Source organism: Falco cherrug, chromosome 4, assembly GCF_023634085.1.
Source record: "Falco cherrug isolate bFalChe1 chromosome 4, bFalChe1.pri, whole genome shotgun sequence".
In the NCBI taxonomy this organism is placed as follows: domain Eukaryota; kingdom Metazoa; phylum Chordata; class Aves; order Falconiformes; family Falconidae; genus Falco; species Falco cherrug.
The window spans coordinates 28,134,456-28,158,487 of NC_073700.1; the positions used below are offsets into that span (position 1 = coordinate 28,134,456).

The 24,032-nt window shown below is 43.9% G+C and overlaps 1 protein-coding gene across 4 annotated transcripts in view; it reads left to right on the plus strand.

The window, feature by feature from the left end:
- The window catches only part of TOM1L2 (target of myb1 like 2 membrane trafficking protein), a 58,879-nt gene that overhangs the window by 28,795 nt on the left and 6,052 nt on the right, over positions 1-24,032 (plus strand). Inside the window, exons 7-15 of one of the 4 annotated variants that reach the window (XM_027800351.2) lie at positions 547-663; positions 3,349-3,482; positions 6,039-6,087; positions 7,199-7,322; positions 8,424-8,541; positions 10,465-10,540; positions 13,748-13,813; positions 21,098-21,157; positions 23,833-23,869. In XM_027800351.2, the coding sequence (XP_027656152.1) occupies positions 547-663; positions 3,349-3,482; positions 6,039-6,087; positions 7,199-7,322; positions 8,424-8,541; positions 10,465-10,540; positions 13,748-13,813; positions 21,098-21,157; positions 23,833-23,869 (781 nt within the window). Of the gene's footprint in view, positions 1-546; positions 664-3,348; positions 3,483-6,038; positions 6,088-7,198; positions 7,323-8,423; positions 8,542-10,464; positions 10,541-13,747; positions 13,814-15,687; positions 21,158-23,832; positions 23,870-24,032 lie in introns of those variants that run through there. The other 3 variants (XM_005435672.4, XM_027800353.2, XM_014277162.3) reach the window with 3 other exon arrangements.

Below are 24,032 nucleotides of genomic sequence, written 5' to 3' on the forward strand. Positions count from 1 at the left end.
CTCGGTGGTTATGCAGTAGGTTGACAGTTATTCTTGTTAGCCTCCCTCCTTTAAAGGCACAGAATGTCCAGCAGATGCAGGAAGTCGTAACAGGGAGTTAAGTCTGCATTTCTAAGACCTTTGCAATTGCTCTAATATAGGATCTTCTTTTCCCTCTGCAAAAATAATAACTTCAGAGCCGAAGATCCTACTCAAAACTTATACATATTTCTCCACGCTTGAGTGAGACACACAAGGTATACTGGAACTGAGGTCTGTTTTTAGCTGCTGTTAAATTGCTTCGCTTCCATACAAGCACAGCACATCTGGGTTTGCAGTGACAGTGAATGGTTCTACAAAGTTCTTTTCTTTTTGCTGTTGCTTTTCTAAAATTCTCTCCTGGGTAAACTTTTTTATCTTTGCTTCCCACCCCCACCCGCCCTGAATGTCTGGAGCCTCAAATATCAAGTCAGACAGAACCAGAAGTATCACAACATCAGCTCTTGAAAATGATCTGCAAAACCAAAAGATTATGCAGTATTTTGCTTTCTTTTTATCTGAATCTAGATTGCCCGGCTGCGCAGTGAATTGGACATTGTTCGTGGGAATACAAAAGTGATGTCTGAAATGCTGACAGAAATGGTACCCGGACAAGAGGATTCCTCAGACCTTGAGTTACTCCAGGTAACAGCTTCCTAGCCAGTATGATTCTGATCCTTTCTGTGCTTGAGTTTGTCAGCGGGGGGCAGGGGGTGGTGTTTGTTCTGGTTCACTGCTTTGGTTTGCTCGGTTTATGTAATGAATGTGGGCTGTGCTTGATCCTGGTTAGTCTCATCACTTGATTTTCTTCATTTGTTAAAGCTTCCAGTAACAAGGGTTTCCTAACACTCCTTGAAACTTGTTCCAGTGCTTTCTTCTCAGTGTAGCTAGAAATTTTTCCCAACGTCGAATGTAAGGTCTCCTTTACCACAAAGCAGCTTAGAATTGCTATAGGCTCTGTAAGCCCTGAGCATTTCTGCTTCTTTTACATCCTCCATCATCACTCGTACAGTGTCAAAACATTCCCAGTCACCATGCTGGAAAAAAACAGTCCATGTCTCCAGCTGGACTAAATATTGCCAAGGGTCTGTGGATTCTCTGCCACTTGAAATGTTAATTATATATGAACTGGCTTTCCAGAAGATGTGCTGTAGCTTCTCCTGAAGGCTGTGTTTTAAGGCAGATGCTCAGACTAAGTTTTGTGCAGTCTGGAGGGTTAGACTGGGTAATCAGAAGGGATTTCTTTGCTAGAAAGTCTCAGTCCTGTGCAGCATTTTCTATCTCCAGAGGGAAAATGATGTAAGTTGAGCTCGTGTCTCAGGCTTCATAGCTGGTTCTCTAAGCTAGCGATAGCAGGGTGGCCTTTTGGCTGAGGAAGGTAATACAGTACCACATGCAACACAGATGAGGAATAGTGTGATCTAGCATTCCAGCTGCTGCCCTTAACATGGTATTTGCCTTTCCACAGCTTCAGAAAAAGGCTTCTGTTTTGATCCTCCAGCAGGGAGGATGGGCTCCCACAGCAGTACATTTGGAGGAAGACAGGGAATTGCTCTCTGATACATCAGAGTTTGAAATCCATCCAAAAACTGGTCTCTCCCATGCAGCGGTATTGTGTTTGTCTCAGAGCCATCATGGCAGCTGATGAGAGGCTTTGCAATAAAGAGCCTTTCAGTTACTGCCCATTTGGGTCAGACTGCTGAAAACAAAAGAAGCTTCCAGGAAACCATGACAGACTAGAATAGCGTAGAACAGTTTGCTTACATTCAGAAACAAATACTAACATCTTGACAGCGTAACCTTACAGCATAAGCTTTAAGGTGAAAGAACTTGATCATAAAATGGAGTGACAGCAACGATTCTTTGTTCCAACTGGTTCCCTTCTTTGACTGATGCATCTTAAATCTGAATTACAAGAGCTGGGGAGAACCCGTTTTTTGATCACAAAGGATGGTTAGTCTTTTGAAAGCTGTGAGCTGAGTGCTGCATGCAAGAACTCCTTGCTTTGAGGTTTATATAGGCCTTCTCCTTAAATAATTCCTGACATTTTCTCCAACAGTCAAATGTAAACAGCTTGCTAGAGAGCCAGCTCTGAGCAGAATAGATAGGTACTGTCAGCCCTCTCGGAAAGGCAGCAAACAAACCTCTGAAATGTCACAATCTGCTTCTAAAGTGATGGGATCAAAACTGACATTGGAGAACACATTCCTCAAGCTGTTAAGGCAGCTGGATTGCACTAGGTGAAATTTATCCAGAGCTTAGGTTGTCAGACCAAGCAAGGAAAACAAACACATTTTTGCTTTCATCCCCAAGGTTGTGTACCAACAAGTCATCCTTGTTTAGCGCTGAATTTTTGCTCTGAAGTGGAGCTGGGGGAAGGGGGGCTGTAGAAGATGACAGAGGGACGTGCTTTAGTTGGAATGTCAGTGCTTATTGAAGTAAAACCGTGGGCCTAATCAGTGGCACCATGCCATATGTCACATTTCTTGTAGTTCCTCCTCAGCAGACTAGTTTTGACCTTTGGTCTTGAGGCCTTTCAGGAGTAAAGAATTCTGCTAAGTAATTTGGTGTAAGAGATGTCCTGGAATCATGAGAACTCCTGGTTTAGGCAAACTCAAATCTAGATTTCTCAGCATGAGAGATTTCTAAAACAAAAGTCCTTACCCTATGTTGTTTACAATTTTCTTCTGAAACTTCCCACTGCCTTTTTGCAGTCTGTTGTCTGTGGACTTGATCAGTTGAAGAGAATGTTTGTGTGTGTGTAGTTCAGTACTGAAGTGTGTGTGGAGTCCCCATCTTTTCATGCTCCTGCTCAGTCTTTTGTGTTCACCCTCATGCTCTCAGTAGTTAGTAAGTTCTGTGTCCCCAACATTTCTCTTCCTAGCACACGCTCAGCTACTTGTGGTAGCCCTGATGAACTATGCCCCCCCCCCGGCCCCAACTTGTTCTGCTTTTAGTTTTCAAGGATGATACTGCCAAAAAGAGCAGATTGAATTTTCCTTGAAAGCTCTCTTCTGGAAAGCTGTTGTATTAACATGTTTTATTCTTAAAACAGATCACTAAAATACAGGTATTTATTTTTTGAAGTACTCGGAGTTAAAGAAGAATCAGGATGTTGAATTGTAAATAGGCTCTCAAGGTTTTATGCCATCGTCTCTTGAAGGGTGTTTGATTAGATGTGCTTTTGGGTGACATTTAATCATGCAAAGATAAACTTGTCTTAGTATTTCTCAGCTGGGGGACGGTGTTTGACTGTGAACAGGGCTCAACTAAGATCTACTTATTGCTAGCTGCTTATCAGAATGTGTGTGCACAATGCATTCCCCCTAGGAACTGAACCGAACCTGTAGAGCTATGCAGCAGAGAATTGTGGAGCTTATCTCACGAGTGTCCAATGAAGAAGTCACAGAGGAACTGCTGCATGTGAACGATGATTTAAACAATGTCTTCCTCCGATATGAAAGGTGGGGCACCTTTTCCATTAACTATTTACGTTCGTTCTGGGTTTTCACTTAAGTGTAAAACAGGTCAGTTGACAAGAGTTGGTCATCTGGGCCAGTGGTCCTGTGTAACAAAGTGCAGAGAACCAAACCACAGAAAGCATTTACAAAGTCTTTCTATGGTTTTTATGGTAACATTCCTGTTTCAGTGGTTTCCTTTAATACTGTGATTTTAATATTTTTTTTGTGTGTGTGTCCTAGCCATTGATTTTTTTTGTGGGGCTTATCCCTAAAATGCAGGGCAACCTTGTGCAAAACCCTCTGAACTAGCAGAGGCTTGAGTCTGCAAGTCCCTGGTATGCGGTGCTGTACAGATGTAGGGACTTGGGACCAAAAATAGCACAGCCACGGTCACTAGTTCTGCTTGGTAGCTTGGGCTCTGCACACGTGCTTGTGCTGCTTCCTGCCTTACTTAAGCAGGCTCCCATGAGCTCTCTCTGTCTTCTGGTATCTGAGCTTTCTAGTTCCAGTACTGGTGCGAGGGAAGCTGTCTGAGGTGGGCGTGACCTTTGTGCACCTAAGGGTTTTGTTTGTAAGCAACACATAAAATCTTGAAAAAAGCCTGTCTTGCACCGAGCTGAGGTTTTGAAGAGCTGGTCTGCGGGAATCATCCCCAGGGGTGGGACTTGGGTCATAGGACTTTCGACATGTTAGACAAAGGCGCTGTCAGCCACATCTGCTGCAGTAGGTGACACGTGATACAGAGTCTTGGGAAAGTTTAATCTTCCCCTTAATGACAGGCCTGGGGAGTGAGGCACTAAGAGTACCCTTTGTTCCTTGCTCTTAGCACAGGGCTTTGTTTCTCAAGCTTTTAAAAATAAATTAGACTCTAGATCTGTGAATCTGTGCTGTCATGGCACAGGCTGGAAAGAAGGCTCAGTGGCCTCGATTTTGCCTTTGATTTAGTTCTTCAGAGAAGATTGGGGCAAACTTTGAAACAAATGCTGGCTTTTTATGTGAAATGTTTCATGCACGAGCATGATTCTACAAGTAGCAGAGTGTAACTGTCACTAGGGCTTAGTCTGGCCACCCTTAATATTTTTTCTGTTTTCCTCCATCTGCAACTTTGCTGACTCGAGCTAATGTATTTGTAGTCGTTATACCCTGAAAGGTGAGCTGAGTGATGTTAGCAAGCAATTTGTGGTAGAATAACTGCACTGGTCTGAGCATTTCCATAAATTCCATTCCTCCTCTGCTATTCTAAAAGCTCCACATTCATCACGCCCGTCTCTCGTATGGGTGCCGAGCTCTGTCAGTGACTCAAGCAGGAGCTCTGGCCTTCACTGTGAAGCTTTGGATGGAAATGAACGTGTGGTTCATAAGCCTTTTGGTGAGAAATATGAGGTGGGAGGTGTCTTAGGTTTCCAGCTAAAGGAGCTGGATTTCCAATAATAGTAGACACCCACAGTTTCCTAAAATTGAAATTTGGGCCTGAATTTGGTTTTGCTGCCTTTTAAGTCTGCATTTTTCTCTGTTACATTAAGAAAACATTTTAGTTCGCTTGAGATTCCCTGTTGTATTTTGTCCATATGGGAGAAAACCCACAGGGTCATATGAATATTACGGGCTTTTTACTGAAAAGAGAGGTTACATGTGAAACTACTTTTAAATGAGGAGAAATTCTAACCTCAGAGAAATGACGGTGATTTTCTTCATGAGGGAGGAGGTTGGACTGACCTCAGACAGGCATTGGGAGGAGGTAGTTCCCCCTGCCCTTTTGAGTTCCTGAAAGCTGGGTGTAGGTTTGCAGTCCCAGATGCACATGCGTTCGGGGAAGGAGTAGAGACAGCATCTCAACTAACCAGGCTTCTTCCCCTAAGAAGTATGAGAATTTTGATCCACTGTCATTACTTTTCATTCTTGGAAAGTACCAACCTATTTGAACATAGGTTCTGGTGATCTTTGGGTTGACCCAGAATGTTTTAAGAAATGAATCTGCTAATCGTTGTTTCCCTTGCCATGGGCTGCCTGGGTAGGGCTGTGCTAGCGTGCATATGGCTTCTAATTTACGTGTATTGCAGCAAGAGGGAGCTGTTAAGTGGGAGTAAGAGTTGCTGCGGTGCTCAGCTTATTTAGCTGGGACCATCAATCTTGCCACAGTTCCTCCTGTCCCTTGGCTAACAGAATAGTCTTATCACAAAGCACTTAATAAAAAAAAAAAAAAAACCAAAACAAAACCAAAAAAAAAACCAAACAAAAAAACAACAAAAACCACCAAACCCAAACCCGAAACCCAACCACAAAACAACCCAAAGACAAAACCTACAGTGTTTTTCAGGCATGTGTGTGCTGCAGGATCAGATTAGTCAACTTGATATCTACATTTGCCAAGAATGCAACTTCTGCAACTATCCTTTCTTTGTCCTGGCTTGGAATTAAAGCTTTCAGGGTTCCCCCTTGAGCCAACAAAATCTTCAGTGGCAAGCATGTCGTGGCTTTGTTGTAAACTTGTGGTTTTCATTGGTTTTTGGTGGCTTTGATAGCCCATGTTGGGTGGTTTTTTTGTTTTTGTTTAAACAGATTTGAACGATACAGATCGGGACGTTCAACACAAAATGCCAGCAATGGAGTAAGTACCATATTCCATTTATTATATCAGCAGGTACACTGTACTAGCTGGACTAATATCACTAGTATCAGACCTTCTACCTGTTTAGCCCTGTGTCCTGCCTGTAGCAGCTAATAGTGCATACCAGGAAAAGAGTGTAAGAATGTGGCAAACAGCAAATGACAACTTTAGCTCGGAAGACACTACACTGAAACATCTATCTGTGTTTACAATCCATGATGGATTTTCTTTCCTTTAACTTTTTTGATTGATTTTGAGTCCATGTGAGCTTTAGGAATTCACAGTGTCCTTGAGCAGTGAGTTCCACAGTTTCACTATGTGTGCACACACTTATGTGAGTATTTATATGTAATAAATATTTTGTTCGTATTTGAGCAAGTCACTTAATGACTTTTATTTGCTCCACCTTCTTCACCGTGTCTTACCTAACCACTGTTCAGGTTAATTTTCTTCATGCCACTCATAATTTTAGGAAGCCCTTTCATCTCCTTTTTCAGCAACCCCTTTCCAAGCTGAAAAGTCACAGTTTTAATTACTCTTACAGTGAAAACTATTTTATAGTCGTTTCATAATGTTCAAGATCTGAGTTCATAATGAATTCATATGTAGGACTATTACATTTTCTGTTCTGCATTCTTCTAACCATTTCCTCTCTGCTTTGCCTGTTTGATTACCACTTCTACTGCCAGTGTGATGCAAACCTCAGCACTGGCTCTGCATTGTAACTTTAGTCAAAACAAAGAAGTTTTGTTTCTGAAAACAGTTTATGCCTAATGTGGAAGATGGTAGCAAATTCAGTTTGACTTGGATCTGATGGTCTGTTGGTCCAGTGTTAAAAGGTGGAGAACACAGACACATTAGCTAAATCTGGAGAGATATCAGTGACCTCCAGGAGAGCTTCCTGTGGTGCTGAGCAGTCGAACTTGATGGTTTTTTGGTGCCTGACCCTTTTTGTCCTGTGCTTATCACAGTAGTATCTGAGAGACTGGTCCATTTGGCAATATGCAAGAGATATCTTTTTAGGAAGTACCCATTATTTTTTGGCTAATGTTGCACTGCAACAGGAATTGTCTGGCATATGTAACTTGCTGTGTTTCTTGTGTCCCAACAGGTACTGAATGAGGTGACAGAAGATAATTTAATAGATTTGGGTCCTGGCTCTCCAGCTGTAGTGAGCCCAATGGTTGGAAACTCAGCACCCCCATCTTCACTTTCTTCACAGCTTGCAGGGCTTGGTGAGTACCTGATCAAACAGTGCTGATGAACGTGAGGCTGCGATGCATGGACTTTTTCAAGCCTAACCAGCATGTGGATCTTGAACAGCATACAGGGGCTGCTAGGCAATCCAGGTGTGTGGTTGTGGGAGCAAGTCTGCGCGGTTGCTGAGGTCCCTGTGACCAATCTGAGTGCCCAGTACAAGCCCTTATCACAGTGGGCTGTGGGGATTTACAAGGAGCCATTTTTCACTTGTGGGTCAGGGAGTTCTGGCTCCCTTTGGCTCTCCACTGCCTGGTTAATGCAGTCGTGTCGGTAGCCTTTGGAAGGTTTGGGTGTGTGACTTACAGGATTAGGAAGGCTTTCCCACTCCTCCGCACTGGAATGATCTGTAACTGGGAACTAGGCTGGCACAGAGGGAGGGATTTATTAACCAAAGGGGAAACGGAAGGAAAGGGTGCAAGTTCTTGTTCATGGTAAAATTTGTACTACTACTTTTATTTCTTCTGAGGTATAGCTCTCCATGAAATCAGTCTGGTGAACATTCTTGATTCCCCTTCTACAGATAATATTTCAAATCTTTGGATGAAAAGTATTATGAAATTGTTAGCTGTTCTACATTAAATCAAACCAAAGCAGTTTGATAGGATCACTTGATTTGACTGAAGGTTCTTCACCTCTTTTAGCATGGTGCCAATATCATACCGCTTGATTTGAAACTGTTGGTTTCACAGTCAGTAGCTGAGAGACAACGTTGTGGGGAGGACTGGTATCCCTGCCCAAAATTTTGGACCATGTTAGTGAATAGTAAATATCTCAGAATGAGATGGCAGCGGGTGCTCACCAATTACCAAATGCTGGTTTCTTGATGAGGAGTACTTATGGTGTGGTGCTTCCAGGAGGAGTAAGACAATCTCTATGCTTGTCTTTTAAGAAATGCACGATTAGCAGCCTCCAGCCTCTTCTGGCCAGAACTGTGCTCAGTGCTGCAACTGTTGACTAGATATCTATAGCTGTCCTGTGGTTGTTAATGACTTTCTCTGTAACCTACATAGTCATGGCAGCGGTGCTTGCATGTGATTTGCTATTTCATTGGTTTGCTTTTTTGCCTCTGGTTGCAGACTTGGGTACGAACAGCGTCAGTGGTACGCTCAGCTCTCTACAACACTGTAATCCTCGTGATGACTTCGACATGTTTGCACAGACAAGAGGCAGTTCCTTGGCTGAGCAGCGAAAGAAGTATGTTGGAGTTTGTCTTTAGTGCTGGTTGAGTCACGATATTGCTGTTTTCTAAAAGCATAAATCTGAAACTTCTTGACTTCATTCCAGACTAAAAAAGTAGTTTTGATGTATGTTTTTGTGCTTTTAATGCAATCCCTATCCTCTTGGTCATTATCAGTATGAGCCAGTGGAGAAGTGCTGGCCAGAGCAGGCTTACTGAGTAATGGTATTTGACTGTCTCGGATAACGAGCTCACTGGAAACTTGAAAATGCACTTGCCTTTACTTCTGTAGATGCTTCCTTTCTTAGAGGTTTGTCATCCTATCCACCTGGCCCGTGCTTGAGATACCGGAGCATAAGGTTCCTTCACCTGAAGGTCATGGATATGCTTTGGTGACTGAATTACTGTCATCAAGGGCTAGGAAACAGAGTTACCATCCAGTTAAACTCTCCCTTTGGCCCAGCAGTCAGGCTCTTGCAGGCTGTCAAGGCAGTGCAGCTCATCCAGCTGCCATGCTATCCCTAACTTGTTTATATGCATAGGGCTTGCATCTCTAGAGCTGCAAATCTGAAACTTTCAAGGGCATTTAAAAGACCAAATTATTTTAATGTAAAATAAATTATGCACTTATTAAGAAATCCTTTGATACCTGTCAAGTGAGATTCACTGAAAGATACACTTAGGTATTTTTCTTTCATATATTATTTCTTGCCTCCTCCTGGTTTCAGATGCAGTGGCTACCAGCAGTTGGCACATCATCAGTGTCTTGTTTCAGACTAAGAAATTTTGTTAAATAGTTTTTGATAATTTGCTAAGGTCCAAGCTAAACTTACCAGTCCTGGAAAACTCAAGCCAGCTCATTTATTTAGGATCTTTTGTTTGCCATTATCAATATAGCTATTGGTACTGCCTCAGCAGTGTTCAGGAGACATGCTCTACTGTTGAGGCATACGTTACCACTGGAGATTTCAGGCTGAAAGCCCTAACGTATAGTCAGAAAGGAGAATCATTGCAGAGAGATCTAATAGAGGTCCCTCTGTCTCTTGTGCTAAATGAAGCATGAAACTAGTCTTCCCACACTGCACCTCTATCTCCTTCTGTGAGCTAATGGAGCAAGGAGCACATATCAGTCCATGATTTCACAAGAGAGGATTGCTATATCTTCCTTGGATTGTATGCTGTATAAATGGAGCAGCAGCAAGGCAGTAAAGATGTGAGTGTGACTTACCGTGGTGCGTAGGTGAGAGTCTCTGGGAGCTGTGCTCAGAGCCTGGGAGAAGCCAGCACCCTGGAAGAGAAGGTGCTGCTCCTGCTCAGACATACAGCTCCTCCCAGGGGTTGATTTATGGGCAAGTGTTGGCATCTGCTTCAGCTCATGGTTCACCACAGTGCTCTGAGAAATGATGCTGTTGCCTCTGTCACCTGACTGCTGCATGTCCCTCTTGCATAGCAAGTGAAGAAGCTTTTAAAAAATTCAACCTCTGTAAATAATGCGTTTCTTTGTATGCTTCGCTGTAGTTGCTTAGTTATGTTTCATCTGTCTTTGAGTCTCCCTCTGCCTTCCCCCATGCATGCATCAAGGTCAGGCTTCCAAATGTCATCTTCAGAGCTTTGCAAAATGTAATCTGTGCTCAGGCCTCTTTTCATAGTCCCCTGCTAGCTCTTGGACATGCTTATGGTGTCTCGTAACCTATTTGCCTACCTTTCATAATGCTGATGTTACTCTTCTTGCTTCAACATGTTTACTGAAACTGATGGATGGTCTTTATATAATAGAGCACGCTCCTCCTCTTGGAATACATTAGTACACTTGAAGTCTGGTTAAGAAAAAAAAAATGTGCTTTCTGATTTCCAGGGGAGTAAATCAGAGTAGCAAGTGTGTTCTGCATGGGTGACTGCTGGACTTCCTTCTAGTTCTGTGGTTTGTTCCTTTCTTTCAGCGTAACGTATGAGGATCCACAGGCTGTCAAAGGACTAGCATCTGCCCTGGATGTTCGAAAACAGAACACAGGAGGGGTAGGTCGTTGCTCTGTGTTTTGTTATCTGAAGCCATGCGTGGGATCCAAGCTGTAGGCAGCTGCTTTGACCAAGACTTCTCATTCTGTATTCCAGCAACACGCTAGTACTGGCGATTTTCAAATTGATATCTAGGAGCAAGTACTTGCTCAGTAATGATCTCTAAAGAGCTGCTACTTAGCACATCAGCCTAAAAGACTTTAGAATCATAGTGGGTAGATTCTCCTGTGTTCTTGCAGCTTGCCTGGGGGGTCCAGCTCTTTGACTGGAATCACTGCTGAAAAGAATGTGGGGAACACCTTGTGAACACTAGTATGCATTTGTTTGGTTTGGTTTTGCTTATGAAAGTTGATGCAGTCTTAATCTACTAGACTTTGCTCTAAGTGCATGGATACACAAGCAAGTTACAGGGGGAAAAAAAATTACGTAGACTTTTAATGCTTCACAGGCTTTGCCATAACTCGCCTTGCACGTAGTCTGTTCTGTCTGTCCCAGGGCAGGCTCCTGCTATCTTGTGTGGGCAGAAGATGCCCATGTGCTGTCACCTCACAGCAGCTGATGCTAGAAATATGTTTGAGAGAGTGAGCTTGGCCAGCTTTGTCTGCATATCTTGATGAAGGCAGAAGTGAAAAGAGCTTTCAGATCATCCGTCAACCCCTTTCTACCCACACTGCTGTTTAAAACTGTCCTGCTTTTTTTTGTACTCAGCTGTGTCTAAGTTTTTAGATGACAGAGCAAGTTTAGAGCCTTTTCCCAGCCTGACTTCGGTCTGTGCTGACCACTAGAGAGCATGGCAGAGCCAGCCGAGCATGTACATGCCTCCCTCCTCCATGGAGAATTAGCTCCCCATGCCTTGGCTGATCCCGCCCTGGTTCTTTCATAAGTTGAAATGGGAGTGCTCAGGGCAGCTGGCATGCCTGGCAGCTTGTGCTCTGAGCCAGGGAGAATTTGCATTCAGAGCCAGCTGGGGTCAGATCACAGCTGCCTGCCTGCCTGGGCCATAGTTCAGTGGTAGCAGGGCTTCAGCAATGATTTTTTTTTTTTTTTTTTTTTTTATGGAGCATCCCTCTGACCCACAAATCTATCTGCTTATTCCTGTCCCTGTTCTCTTGCAAAAAGGGCATTTTGTAACCCAGGTCAGCCCCGTGACCAGTTTCAAGCTTAACCCCACAGCAGCTCATGGCAGCAGTACTGAGGGAAAAGGGGGAAGCGTGGGGAGGCAGGGGCAGAAATATGTTAAGGGGGGTGCAAGAGTAATTCCTGAGGCCAGTGTGACAACCCAAGCCCCCAGTACCACTGAGCTGTGTTATTGGCAGGACCTGGGAAAGGATTTGAGATTCTGCTTTTTGTTCGTGGCTAATCAAACGCAAGAGGCGTGCATTTAGCTCCTGGTCAAGGGGGCTGTATTCCCTGGTGGCCACGGGGTCATGTCCTTATTTATTAACACTTTTGTTCTCAGCCAATTCTGCTTGAGGCGCCAGTGCGACGTGTCATTCACACCCGCGTAGCTGCTGCTCTGCCCGAAGTGTTGTCAGTTCAAAGGGCTGTGTCTAAGCTAATCTGACGGTCAAAGTTTTTTTGGGGCAAATGCTTTATGGGTTGTGGAACTTTGGGCTCGGAGATGTTGGAGAGACTTTCATCTTCTTTTCAAAGGTCCTGATGACTATATCATGTAATCAGAATAGCTTGTTTTGCAACACAGTCTTTCAGTAGTCAACTGAATGCTATTTTGTCAAGTGTTGTGAGGCTTCTGGGTGTCTCTTCTTAAAGGAAATAAAAATTAAACTCTCCTAAAGTTACCAGCCGCAGCATGTGTAGCAAAAAAACTGGCAGTGCTCAGTAAATGAAACACACGTGTTAATTTGGGTAGAGAGCTAATTTAAGAACAGCTCTAGGGAGGAGCCAAAAGCTTTGCAGCACATTCTTCACACACATCTTGTTCCAGCACAGTTGTCCAGTGGTAAAATTCAGCACATCCGACATTTCTAATGTAGTCATTCTCAGAATGGTCTGTAGAGAGATGGCTGATCACGTGGCATTAGCTGTCTTAATATGATTTAGCAGCTGGAAACAAGATGAGCTAAAAATACACTGTTTTCTTGATATTGCTTTTCCATGTTGGGAATTGCTTTTGTTGCCACAGAGCTGTAGCATGACCACAACTGGGAGGAGAGGTGTCCAAGAAACAATTCTCTAGTGTTACACAGATAGTAGATGAAGTTGGAGTGATTTCCCCCTCTTTTTTTTTTTTTGTGTGTGTGTGTGTCCTCAGCACAAGTACTGAAATGAGACTTAACAGGGATATCAGCTGTAATCCTTTACCTGTGTTAATGGGGACAGAAGTATCCCACGTATATGGGTATCTTGATGGACAGACGTAAACACAGCGGTGGCTCTCTGCTGAGCCAGCCCAGTTCTGGCAGGGCTGGTGGGCTGGAACTGCTGCGGTCTGCTGCGGCTGAGCAACCCCTCCAGAGCTAGAGGTGACTCTGCATCCGGGCCCTGGCTCAGGCGTGGGATGCTGAAGGACAAGGAGCCATCTTGAGAGCTGTTTTGTTGCTGTGCCATGCAGTCTGCAACCTGCTCCGAGGAACTGGATGCATGAGTGTTCCTTTTAACCTCTGCCGCTCATCGAGAGGGGCAGTTTGAAAGACTGCCAGAACACTGCAGCAAATGCCATTACTTACCCTGCTGCTCAAGACCATTATTAGAGCTGTTGTAGAGGCAGGGGCAGAGTCTGTCTGCTGAGATCGGGGAGGTAACTGGGGTGTGCTGCAACTCGCAGCTTCATAAACACGGGGAAACTCCACAGTGTGTAATAGTGTTTCCAGTAAAGCCTGACTGATTTTAGTAGGTTGTATAACCTACACTACTTCTTCTTCTAAGATGACAAACATCAGCCTCACTACTAGTTAGTGATTTTATTTGTGGGTTTTTTCTCTTTTAATATCAGCATGGGGGAAGCACTAAAATTCTGTGAACTGTCTGTAGGAAGTGCAGAGGTCGGTGTAGGGTCTGTTCCTCCACGGGCAGAGCTGACAGGCAGCAGAGGAGAATGCAGCTGCTGCCAGAAGCTACCATAGGCAACGGGGGGGGTGTGTGTGTATGTATGTACATGTGAATTTTTTAAACTTGCTATTGTTACATTACTTTATCATGGGTTGTTGCTGTGGCTTCTCTTTATGGACCTTTCTGTTCTCAACACAGAGGAGAGGTAAAGGTGGGAACTCAGACATGGAGCCCATAGACAAGTGGCTAATTACACAAGGAATGGTGAGGACTTCACCAGTGAAGCGATTCCTACTGCCCACCCCAGTCCCTTTACCTAGAATAACCATCCTACATTCACCTCTTGTCCTGCCCTACTGAACTGCTTGAAATCGGACAGTACAAGGAGTTTATTTCCCACCTACATCATTACCTGGGGCAAGGGGAAAGATTTGCACCAATTTCTGGTTTATACAGGACAAAGGCCTGTAACCAACTGAATCATACGTAGGATCCCACATCACCTTCAGAAGTGGTCTGGAGGTCCAATTGGTTCCTTATACTGTCTTGATTTATTTCTGCAGTATCCACTTTTCGAGGGATAAACACAAGTCTCATGGATCTTGTTCTTAAAGAGGATGCTTTCTGTGTGTCTTTAAAGCAGCCTTTTTCTGGTAGTGCTTAATTTCATGGTCTGGAATAAACATATGGAAGTTTTAGGTTCATACCTAATTGAATTGGGTAATGTAGGGATAGTCCTTTATGAAAGCAAGGGAATGGGGGAACTGCTACCCAGCCTGACATCTTCCACCCCACTGGCGTTAGGATTCAGATTCCAAAAGGTATGATAGTGTTTCTGGCTTTAAGGATTTAATTCCCATGTCTAGTGATGCCAGTCCTCTGATAAAACCAAGCTTCTGAAGATCACTGAATCTCTGCACGTTTTGACCTTGTTTGAAGTTGTCCTTCATCAACAAGCTTGCAGAGAGAAGTTCAAAAGCCTGCTTTAAGTGCAGAAGTCAGAGGCAGGTAAAAAATAGCCTCAGCTATGCCTTAAAGCCAAGTTCTAAGACCAACTTTGTATTTTTGGAGAACGTAATCTATCACTCTAAGTATTTGAGATTAGTACCAGTAATGTGACCTAACTGTACAAAGTCCTTCTGAGACAGTCCTGACTGCAGCATTGTTCAGAAAGGTGCAGGGCAGAATTCCCTTTGGGCTGGGGTGTGCCTGCAGTGCAGCATGTGGGGCTGGGCATCAGGAAGCCCATGGAGCAGGAATACCTCGCTCCAGGGAGAGCCTTGCATGTCCCAGACTGAAAAAAGGGAAACATCCCAGAGAGTTAAGGTTGAGAAATACCAGTGTGTGCAATATCCAAGTGCACCAACTCTGGGAAACACTTTGTGTTTATTCTTCTAGACCTAGGGCTAATCCAGATTATTTCTGAGGGCCATCTTGCAAATTTGTCAGAAGTTTGCATGGCTGGCGAATGCACAGTGATTGGACTCGTGCATATATATGGTTTTATCTGCCTGCCCATGCAAGCACCCAAAAGCAGTTCTTTGCCTGCTAGCACGCGTGGGTAAGCCCAACTGTAGGTACCTACCCCTGGGAGCCAGAGCTGCCTTTTGGTGCTTGTCAGAGACACACAGCTTGTAACATGAGAGTGAAAAGCTGTAAAGTGAGCAGTGCTTGCTTTGCCCCTGATACTGTGGTTCACAGAGGCTCTTGCTGTTTGGTGGCTCTGTTGCAGCCAGAGATGTATTATGTCACTGATAGATGTTCATCCATAATGAGTAATCCAGTGATTGAGTTAGTTCCTCTTCTTTGCCTTTCCACTGTTTACAAGAGCAGGGAAGCATGAAATCGGCACCCCTGCTATTCACACCACTCGCACCACTGCTTTATTAAAAAACCAAACACAATATTCATTCATTGGCTTGTGGTTATTCAGTCTGGAAAAAGGATACTGCAGCATTCATGGAGGCATATGGATTTGGGGAGGGAAGGGGGTCTGGCTGGCTCTTACAAGCCTGTCACCTTGTTTGTATGCTAAATATGAGAGAAATACCTAAAATAAAACTAAACTAATCTTTAACTCAGTTTCTCTCTTAACTGGCTGTAGTTCTTTAACCGTATTTATTAATACGACTTTGTAGCATTTGCAGTACCAGTGGAATAACTAGTATCCCAGGTATGAACTTGATTTCTGTAATTTGTTTTTTGGTAACTTTTAGTACTTCTGAGATGAAGGGGGAAAGAAAAGGGGTGAGTCGACATGGCCGTTACCTGTGCCTGTACAACACTGAGACCACTGAAAGGGTGTTCTCCACCTGCCAGAGTGCCACTCACATCCCTTGTGATCTGACGTTCTGTCCAAACTGTGATACAGTTAAGCTTAGGGTTGAGTTCTTCCCACTCTATTTCTGTGCATCCCAGTTCACCAAAACACCTTTGCAGAGGGAGGCTCCTTTGGGACTCCATGTGTACTCTCCCAGTGAACTCTCCCAGTTTCCGTTTCAGCTTAATCTACCGCTCAGTTCTGGTGGTAAGGTGATGCCAGGGCCATGGAATCACAAAACTTTATCCATTCCAGTTATGCCTACAAAACTAACGTAGACAAAATGGTATCTGCAGAAAATGTTCCTGGTTCAGATGTGACTTAGGCGTGCTAGCTGAGCTGTTCAGTACCAGATCTGTTCGCAGTGTAAGGTCTGGGCTCTTGCAAGTTCGGCCATGCAGGTGTCATACAGGGTCTGCATCAGCAGCTCGTAGGCACAGACTTTAGCATAAGGCTGCCAGGTAATTCCAGTTCCCCTCTCATGAGTTTGGCCAGCTCTTGAGATCTGCGTGAATATATCCATTTGTTAGAATAATCTGTCATCCCACTCATGTGCCAAATGGATATTTGTTACAAAAGTGAGAAGCAGGTGTTGGCTTAAGCTGCCATGTCAGGACAGACATTATTTGGGACAGTAGCAGAAGAATGAACTAGAATTCACAGAAAGTGATACAAATGCTTTCAGCATTGCATCTTGGCCACCAGCAGCATGCCTTGCTAGAGTGGCAATTCCTCTCTGTAGTGAAGGTACGTGAGCAAAGATTAAATGAAATCTTTGCTGAGATGTTGTTAATTAGTAACAAATTGGGATGCTGCTGTGTATGCCTTCAATAGAGAGATAGGATCGAAGATGTGGAAATTACTTGGGTAACATGAGACAGTCTCCAAAAAGATGCTGTATTTCAACAAACGTGCTTGAATTGTGGCCAAACTGTGAGAAATAAAGGTACGAAGCTCTCATTTCTTTTGTGTGGTAGGACCCCTCCCCCTTTTGAAGGCAAGCGTGCACGCTCCCTTGTTCGGGAGAGCATGTGGGTTTCATTACCTGGCCAGCCATGGCCTTTTATGGAGCACTCTACAGGGACAGTCTGATTCCCCGTGTGAACAAACGCTTTTGCTGTCTGGACATGCCTATCAGATCCAGATTGCCTGGTGGTTGTAGGGGCACAACAGGCTGTGGTGGGGAACATGCTGTACCTGAGCTCTTGCCTTCCCCCTTATGTGATGTCAACGCAGTTACAAGTAATCAAGTAGCTTATTCAATCCTTATATGCAAGTCAAATGTGTTCTAATATTGAGGCCAGGCAGCTATTTCAAGATCACAACAGCTTTCAATAGATGGTAAAACTGTAGTAGTAAGCTGGAGTAGACTGCTAGCGTGCACCTTAGTGCTGTCATTCTGCTGCTGTAGGAATGACAGAGCTTTCTTTACTATTGCTAACCAACACAGGGGAGTGAACAGCAGCTAACCAGGTATTGGTGTCAGCTTTGTTAAACATCTAGAAAGAAGTGGAATTAACTAAGCTACTACAAGACAGTAGTCTAGCAACAATTAGTATGAACCTTGTTAAACATTTTAAGAGCATTAATGAGCTCACCCAGAGACCTGAATTGTCATTTCATACCTGCTTCTTTTCCAGCGGGATCATTTTTAATAGAAATAAAATGTGATAATAATAACCTTAAACTGTCTTTTTAAGGGTAGAATATTGGATTTTGTGACTTCTGAGGAAATACATTGGCAATACTCTTTGGCTTTTGATTGCTAGTGAGAACAGCAACAATATCTAGCTTAGATAAGTATGAACTTGAATTCCAGGTTCCTGTGGGTTTTGTGGGATTGAATGCTTGCTTTTGTTCTCCCAGCCCTCCTTTTCCATTTCCCTTTCAGGACTGTTGAGATGATCCCATTTGTAGGATTTTCCAAAGACTAAATAAAAAAGGAATTTGAAAAATGAGCCCAACTTTTAATTAAAGCCAGTTACTTAAAGTACCCCAAAATATTGTGTGACTTAATTTCTGTTTACTTGGATTATAGACTTTTAAAAAAGAAATCACAGTATCGTTATAAAAACAGCTCTTGCAGCCAATTCTGACTATCTGGGGAGCTCTCTTGCCAAGACTGAGAGCTTCACTAGACCGTGTATGTTTGCATAATCAAAGTATTAACAAGACGGTATCCCATTCTGGAGCCATTTCCGTGTAGTCTGTGGCTGCCACTGCTGTTTGTTCCCAGAAACTGTTGTCTTTTTTAATGTGTAAACTAGCTAATTTATTCTTGCATTGCTTCTGTTGTGTTTTAGGGGATTAGTTTTAACAAAACTCCCCTCTGGATTTTTTCAGTTTAGGGCTTCTGGAAGGGGGAGACTTGCCAAATTCACAACTGACTAGCAAAAAATGAACTTCTGTGTGTGGTCAGTCTCAAATGAAATATAAATTGGTACTATGTTAAAATACTTTAAAACTTCCAGTTACTCTTGAGAGTTTCCCCGCCTCTTTATTCTTGAACAAAGTAAACCTGATACATTTAGCCCGTGTTTTATGGGGAAAATGGGGCTCAGAGTCTGAGGAAAGGAAATGGGAAGTTCGAGCATGGAAGGAGGGATAGATACAAACCCCTGACTCTTTTGTGAATGTGCTGGAGGATGGGGGAAGCTTTTTAAAAGGTCAGTGCTGAATAGCAAACAGCTGACAGCTCAAATGTTTATCTTACAGCTCTCTCTGCTTCTTATGTATGACCTGTGAGAAGTGTTCTTGCGCTTCTGAGGGTTTTTGTTTTGTTATGTGAAGTAGGTCTATCTGAAAGTAGAATTCCTTTTTTGTTGTTTGTTTTTTAATCTTACAAAGCACAACAGCACAGACTCTTCTATACTGCTGAGCTGTTCTTTGAGGAGGACTGCAAACGCAAGAGTCCTGCAATTCTCAGGAATCCATTACTTGCTCAGTCATCTGTCATGTTTTCAGGATAACCAGGATTTGAACTGCTGTTCTTTCTAATACAGGGACTGCGGTACCACCACGCTTTTCAGAACAGCTGCTCCTATTTTATTTACAGAAAAGAACAAACAAACAAAAAACCAAAAAACCACCCCACCCTGCTATTTTCCTCCTTCCCTCCATACACGCTTTCTTATCCTTAAACATAAGTACCTTTCTGAGCTGCAAACTAGCCAACAGCTCTGAAGGCTACATCTTCCAAAGTGTTACTTATTGTGTGTGGTGTTAAGCAATACAGGAGAGAGACAGCAGTGAAACTTCTGCAGTAGGTTTTAGGTTGCTGTAGGCTGAATAAATTCATTGTTTTGTATCTCGGAAGCTAGTATTTTCCAAAGCTGTTAAACTAATGAGCCAGTTCTACAAGCTGCAACTTGTCCTTGGGAAGGAACATGTTGGAAGATGTTCCAGAGCCCTCCTCTTATTAATGGCCATCTGGGCCAGCTCAAAGCAGCTTCAGCACACGGTTTTAGCGTTGTAAGTGCATGATTCAGCTCTGTATTGCAAATTAAAAAGGGGCAATTACTCTAAATGTGGCCCGTTCCAAAAGGAAACTGCAGGAACGTCTTTTCTGTTTGGGATCTTCATGTATTTGCTGAAAGCACAATGGCCACTTGCACCTCCGACCCTTCTTGGATCTGGTATGTGCAACCTGCAGAGTCGGAGCCAAGCCATCTTCCTGGTGCCTCTCTTGGTGGGAGATGCTTTGGATTGAGCCCTGGATTTCCAGTCCTTTGGCACAGCTAACCCACCTTAGCAGATCTTGCCTCAGGCAAGGGCTTAACCGACCTCAGTGCAAAGGGCCACTTGATTATACGGAACAGTTTTTGAGGAGCTCTGCTAAACAGCGTCAGCCTGTGCTGCTGCCTCTAGTTCAGCGCCTGACTCTGCTAGAAGTCCCTGAGAAAACTACATCTCCCAGCAAATTCATCTGCAGAGCCTCTTTCAGCTCTTCTTCCTGCAAGAGGCTTCAGGCAAAGCTGTGGACAGCCCCTGGCACCTTTTCTTTAAGGAGAGCCTCTCCAGCACCGTGAGGTCTCTCGCCTGTCAGTCCCGCTGCTCAGCTGCCGTGCTCTGGCCTGGAACCTGCGTGTCTGACATTGCTTTCCAAGTGTTTTTCAAGCTGCCCTTACAAGATCTATTGTGGCATTTTCCTGTTTACTTCTGCAGCCCTCTGTTGTATTTAAGCAGTGTAGTTAAGTCAGGAAATTCTACACCTAATACGCAGTAATTTCCCTTCGCTGACCCAGTTGCCTGTAGTGCTTTGTGAAATAGCTGCACTTCAGGGCTCGGCACGCTGCATCTGCACCGCCTGTTGCAATTGCAGAGCATAATGTGAGCGGTTTTATTGCAGGAGGAGAGGCAAACCTTCCATGCTTTTTTGTTAAACCATCTGTGGAGGCCTGATGGGCGAGCCTCCGCGAGCCTCGCTGCAGCAGTGCAAGGTGGTGCTGGAGCAGGAGCTGGGAGGTGTGTGCCGTGCTCTCCTCCTCTGCTCGCTCTTGGAGCTGCTGCCCCATCCTCCTCCCCACCTTTGCCTTTGAGACTTCACACTGGCACACCTTGGGTTCTGCTGTCTGCGCTGCAACAGGGTCACCTTTGACAGAGGAGTGGCAACAGGGAGCTGGGACAGTTTTCCTTCAGATTGGTGTGCCAAGGTTTGTCAAGGCTCGGTGGTGTGGTGGGAGGAGGATCTGGAAGAAAACATGACAGTGTACCCTGGGCTCTGACTGCTTCCACCGGTGGAGAAAATCAAACTTTTCACAGGAGTGTTGCCTGAAGACTTTGAGCTCCTCTTTTTGCTAACCCTTCACTGTGGCTAATACCCATTTTAAAAAATACAAGGTGTAAATTTAACATTTCAAAACCTAACTGATATCCAGTATTCTACCCTTAAAAGCTTTTCACGATCAAGATTAGAATCATCAGTCCATCTTGATGGTTTTAATATGTGGTCGAGAAGTTACCCATCTTACACTGGCATGAAGTCACGTCATTCCCCATAACCTTTCTCTTGGTTTTTTTAGCCTTCTTGTTCATAATTTCCTTTCCAAGTGTTTCTTTATTTGAAATGCCATTTATATTTTGTTGCCTTTTTTTTCCAGCACATCTTACATCTTTGTTTTTGTTTTGTTTTTAATCTTATTTCTGGTGTTTTCCATCGCTCTGTGGCCATGATTGTGGATGTGTTTTGGTTTTTGCCTGCCTTGCTGTTCTCTCGCTGCACTCCCTAGATCCCTGTTGCACAGTCCTCTGTCATGGATGACATTGAGGAGTGGCTCAGTACCGACTTGGTGAGACTCTTTATATTTTCATTTTTCACAGGGGCAATAGCACTTGTATGGATAATTTTCAATGCATTGCTGAGTTACTGATACTTCTCACAACAGGAGGCAGAGAAACTTCCGAATTGTATAGCTTATTTCCCTTTTGAAGGGAGTATCTAAGCAGGAGATAGGGTCATGTTCAGCGATTCAATCAAAATGTTTTTTTCTGAGTTGTTTTATTTTCACTTCTCCATGTTAACAGCACAGAATAGCATGTGTTCCAGAAATCCTACGTTTCTGGTCTCTGTGTAGGAAAGCATTTAAACATGTGCTGAAGTTTACCAGTGTTCTCCACTGGACTTAAAGCACATGCTTAAGGCAGTGTTAGCTTTGACGGGGTCCAAGTGCATGCATACGTTGAGGCATGCTTTTAAGAGATGCTGGATCAGGGCTTAGTTCCTTTCAAATCGAGATGTCTTTGTTAAATTGGCAAGCAATCTTGACATGTTTCATAATAGCGATAATAAAACTTTATAACAGTCTCTCTCCAATGTTTATAACTTCCAGTTTCTCCTAAGTGATTATTGTCTGGTAATTATTAAACAAAGAGAAGATGGAACTAAAAGTAGCTTTTCCTTCATTCTGGAGTTTGTGTTGCTGTACCAATACACATCTGGTTTAAGCAGTGGTACAGCTAGTACGCATTTATTCCAGTCTTTTTTTTTTTTTTTTTTTTTTAGTGTAACCATCTGACTCAAATTAACCAAGTGCAGTTTGAGGACAGGTGGTGGGTTGTGTTTCAGACTGTTCTTTTAAACGTGGTTTTAGTGAACTGAACAGTTTCCTTGTGGTCACCATATCCCTAAGGATCGTCTCCTTCCATTCTTCCAACTTCAGATATTGTTCCTAGGTAACTTTCTGCTCCTTAAGGTCTCCCCCAGCCCCTTGCTATTGCCTGCTTGGCTCCTAGCTGGGAGCTGCGGGGTTCGGGCTGTGCTCCCTGGCTCCGGCAGCAGCGCTGCAGGCATGCTCCAGCACGTCAGCCCTCCGCTCCAGCACCAGAGGAGCTGACTGTACTGAAAGGAAGAAAACGCTCGTGCTCTCCAAAGCCGCCTGAAGTGCTTAAACAGATTCTGGGTTTCAGTGTTCGAGTTTGGCAGACTGACTGGCTGTCTTTGAAATGTCACTGCTTTTCAGCTGCAGGTAGTTTTTTCAGGCCTCAGTACAGGCAGTCATTTTCAAATTTAATTACAAACTGGTCTCATTTTGTTAAAGAAAGACAGTAAGTGTAGCATGTCTACTCTGCTTAAACAATAAACTTTTGTCTTTGCCATTTAAATTAACTTATGAGGAGATAAGATCTTACGGAGAAATATCGAGGTAGCTCTGCACATCTGTTATCCTCTAGATAGTCTTGCTCAAAAAGAGGAAAGCAGGGAAGTGCCATGTGAATGCCTGAACAAGCCTGTGGATCACATATGCTGCAGCCACGACTGTACTGGCTTCCCTTCTCCTGGGTACCTAGGTCCCCATCCTGACCCTGTGTGGGTGCAGCGTAGAGATGCCCTCTGAGAAAGTTTGGACTGGATTTTTGGTTTTCACTCCAGGTTCCCCCTCTCCTTTGTTTTGTTAATGGTTCATTTCAGTTCTCTGCTTCCCAGCTGAGCAAATTACAGATTAGGGTAACTAATTGTTATTTATTTCCCTACCCTTTTTGGGGGTACAGTGGAACAAACAGTACCTCTGCATGTGAAACAGGGGCTGCTGTGTGTACCTTTGGAAACCTCTGTGCAGTAGAAAGCTAATAGGTGCTAGGTGTCTTTATCAGGCATTAAAATTTCATGAGGCTGATCCCTATGTTCCCACTCTCCTGGCAGAGGAGGGTATGGACAAATACTTGTCTTTTTCAAAGCAGGTTCAACATGAGGTTTTCAAGTAGTATTTTTGTCCATCTTCAACATCTTGATAGATTGCCGAGGATGCCACATCCTTGGACTTTTAACTTCCTTATTGAAGCACAGTTGGAAATTCACATGTTAAAATGCACACAGCTGGTAGAAATGCACTGACCCCCTGGCATCCCAGCCTTCATATGTCATGGACAGATGCTAACTGCCCATCAGTATCCTTCATCCAGCCCACTCTTGTCTTTGTACGGCGTGGATGCCAGGAAAGCTGCTATATTTTCATATGAAATCTAAAATGAACTCCCGCAGGAGGAGCGTTGGCCCCAAACTATTTTTGCAGCATGTGTCCTTTGTCAGCTAAAAGTGCATTTTATTTCAAGATGCAATGCAAACCGCAGCCCTGACTTTTTAAAGGACCGTGTGACAGAAAAGATGGCATCTTGTACAGTGTTTGTGTGACTCACTCAGCTCAGTTTTTGCCCAGGCCTGCTGTCTGAAGTTGGAAACAGCGCTGGACTACCATTCAGGTCCAATGGGGAAAGTTTAACCATCCACCAGCAATCTTCAGAAGCATCTCTAGTGTTCATTCTCTTGCTCTGCAGCACACTGAAATGTCAGTCACCGTTGGCCTCCTGATGTGGGAGCCATGCAATTTCCCCAGGTTACCCTACTCAAATAGTTAGCGTGTGGAAACAAGTGGTGGAAGTTGTCCAGTTGCATTAAACATGTGTAGAGGATAGTAGTGAAGGTGAAGCACTGCCTGTGTGTTCACGCGCCTTTTTGTTCCAATTGCAGAAAGGAAACGAACTGGAAGAGGGAGTGACCAGCGAAGGTAAGCAGAGATGCCTGTGGCTATGAGCCATTCTCAGGTTCGTGCGCAAACTGAATTATCTGCTTTGATCCCTGCTGAGATGCTGACTTATCCCAGCCTGATGTTCCCCAGCAAATGCTTCTGCACTTGGAAAGGCAGGAGGCGAGCGTTTCGGAGCAAAAAC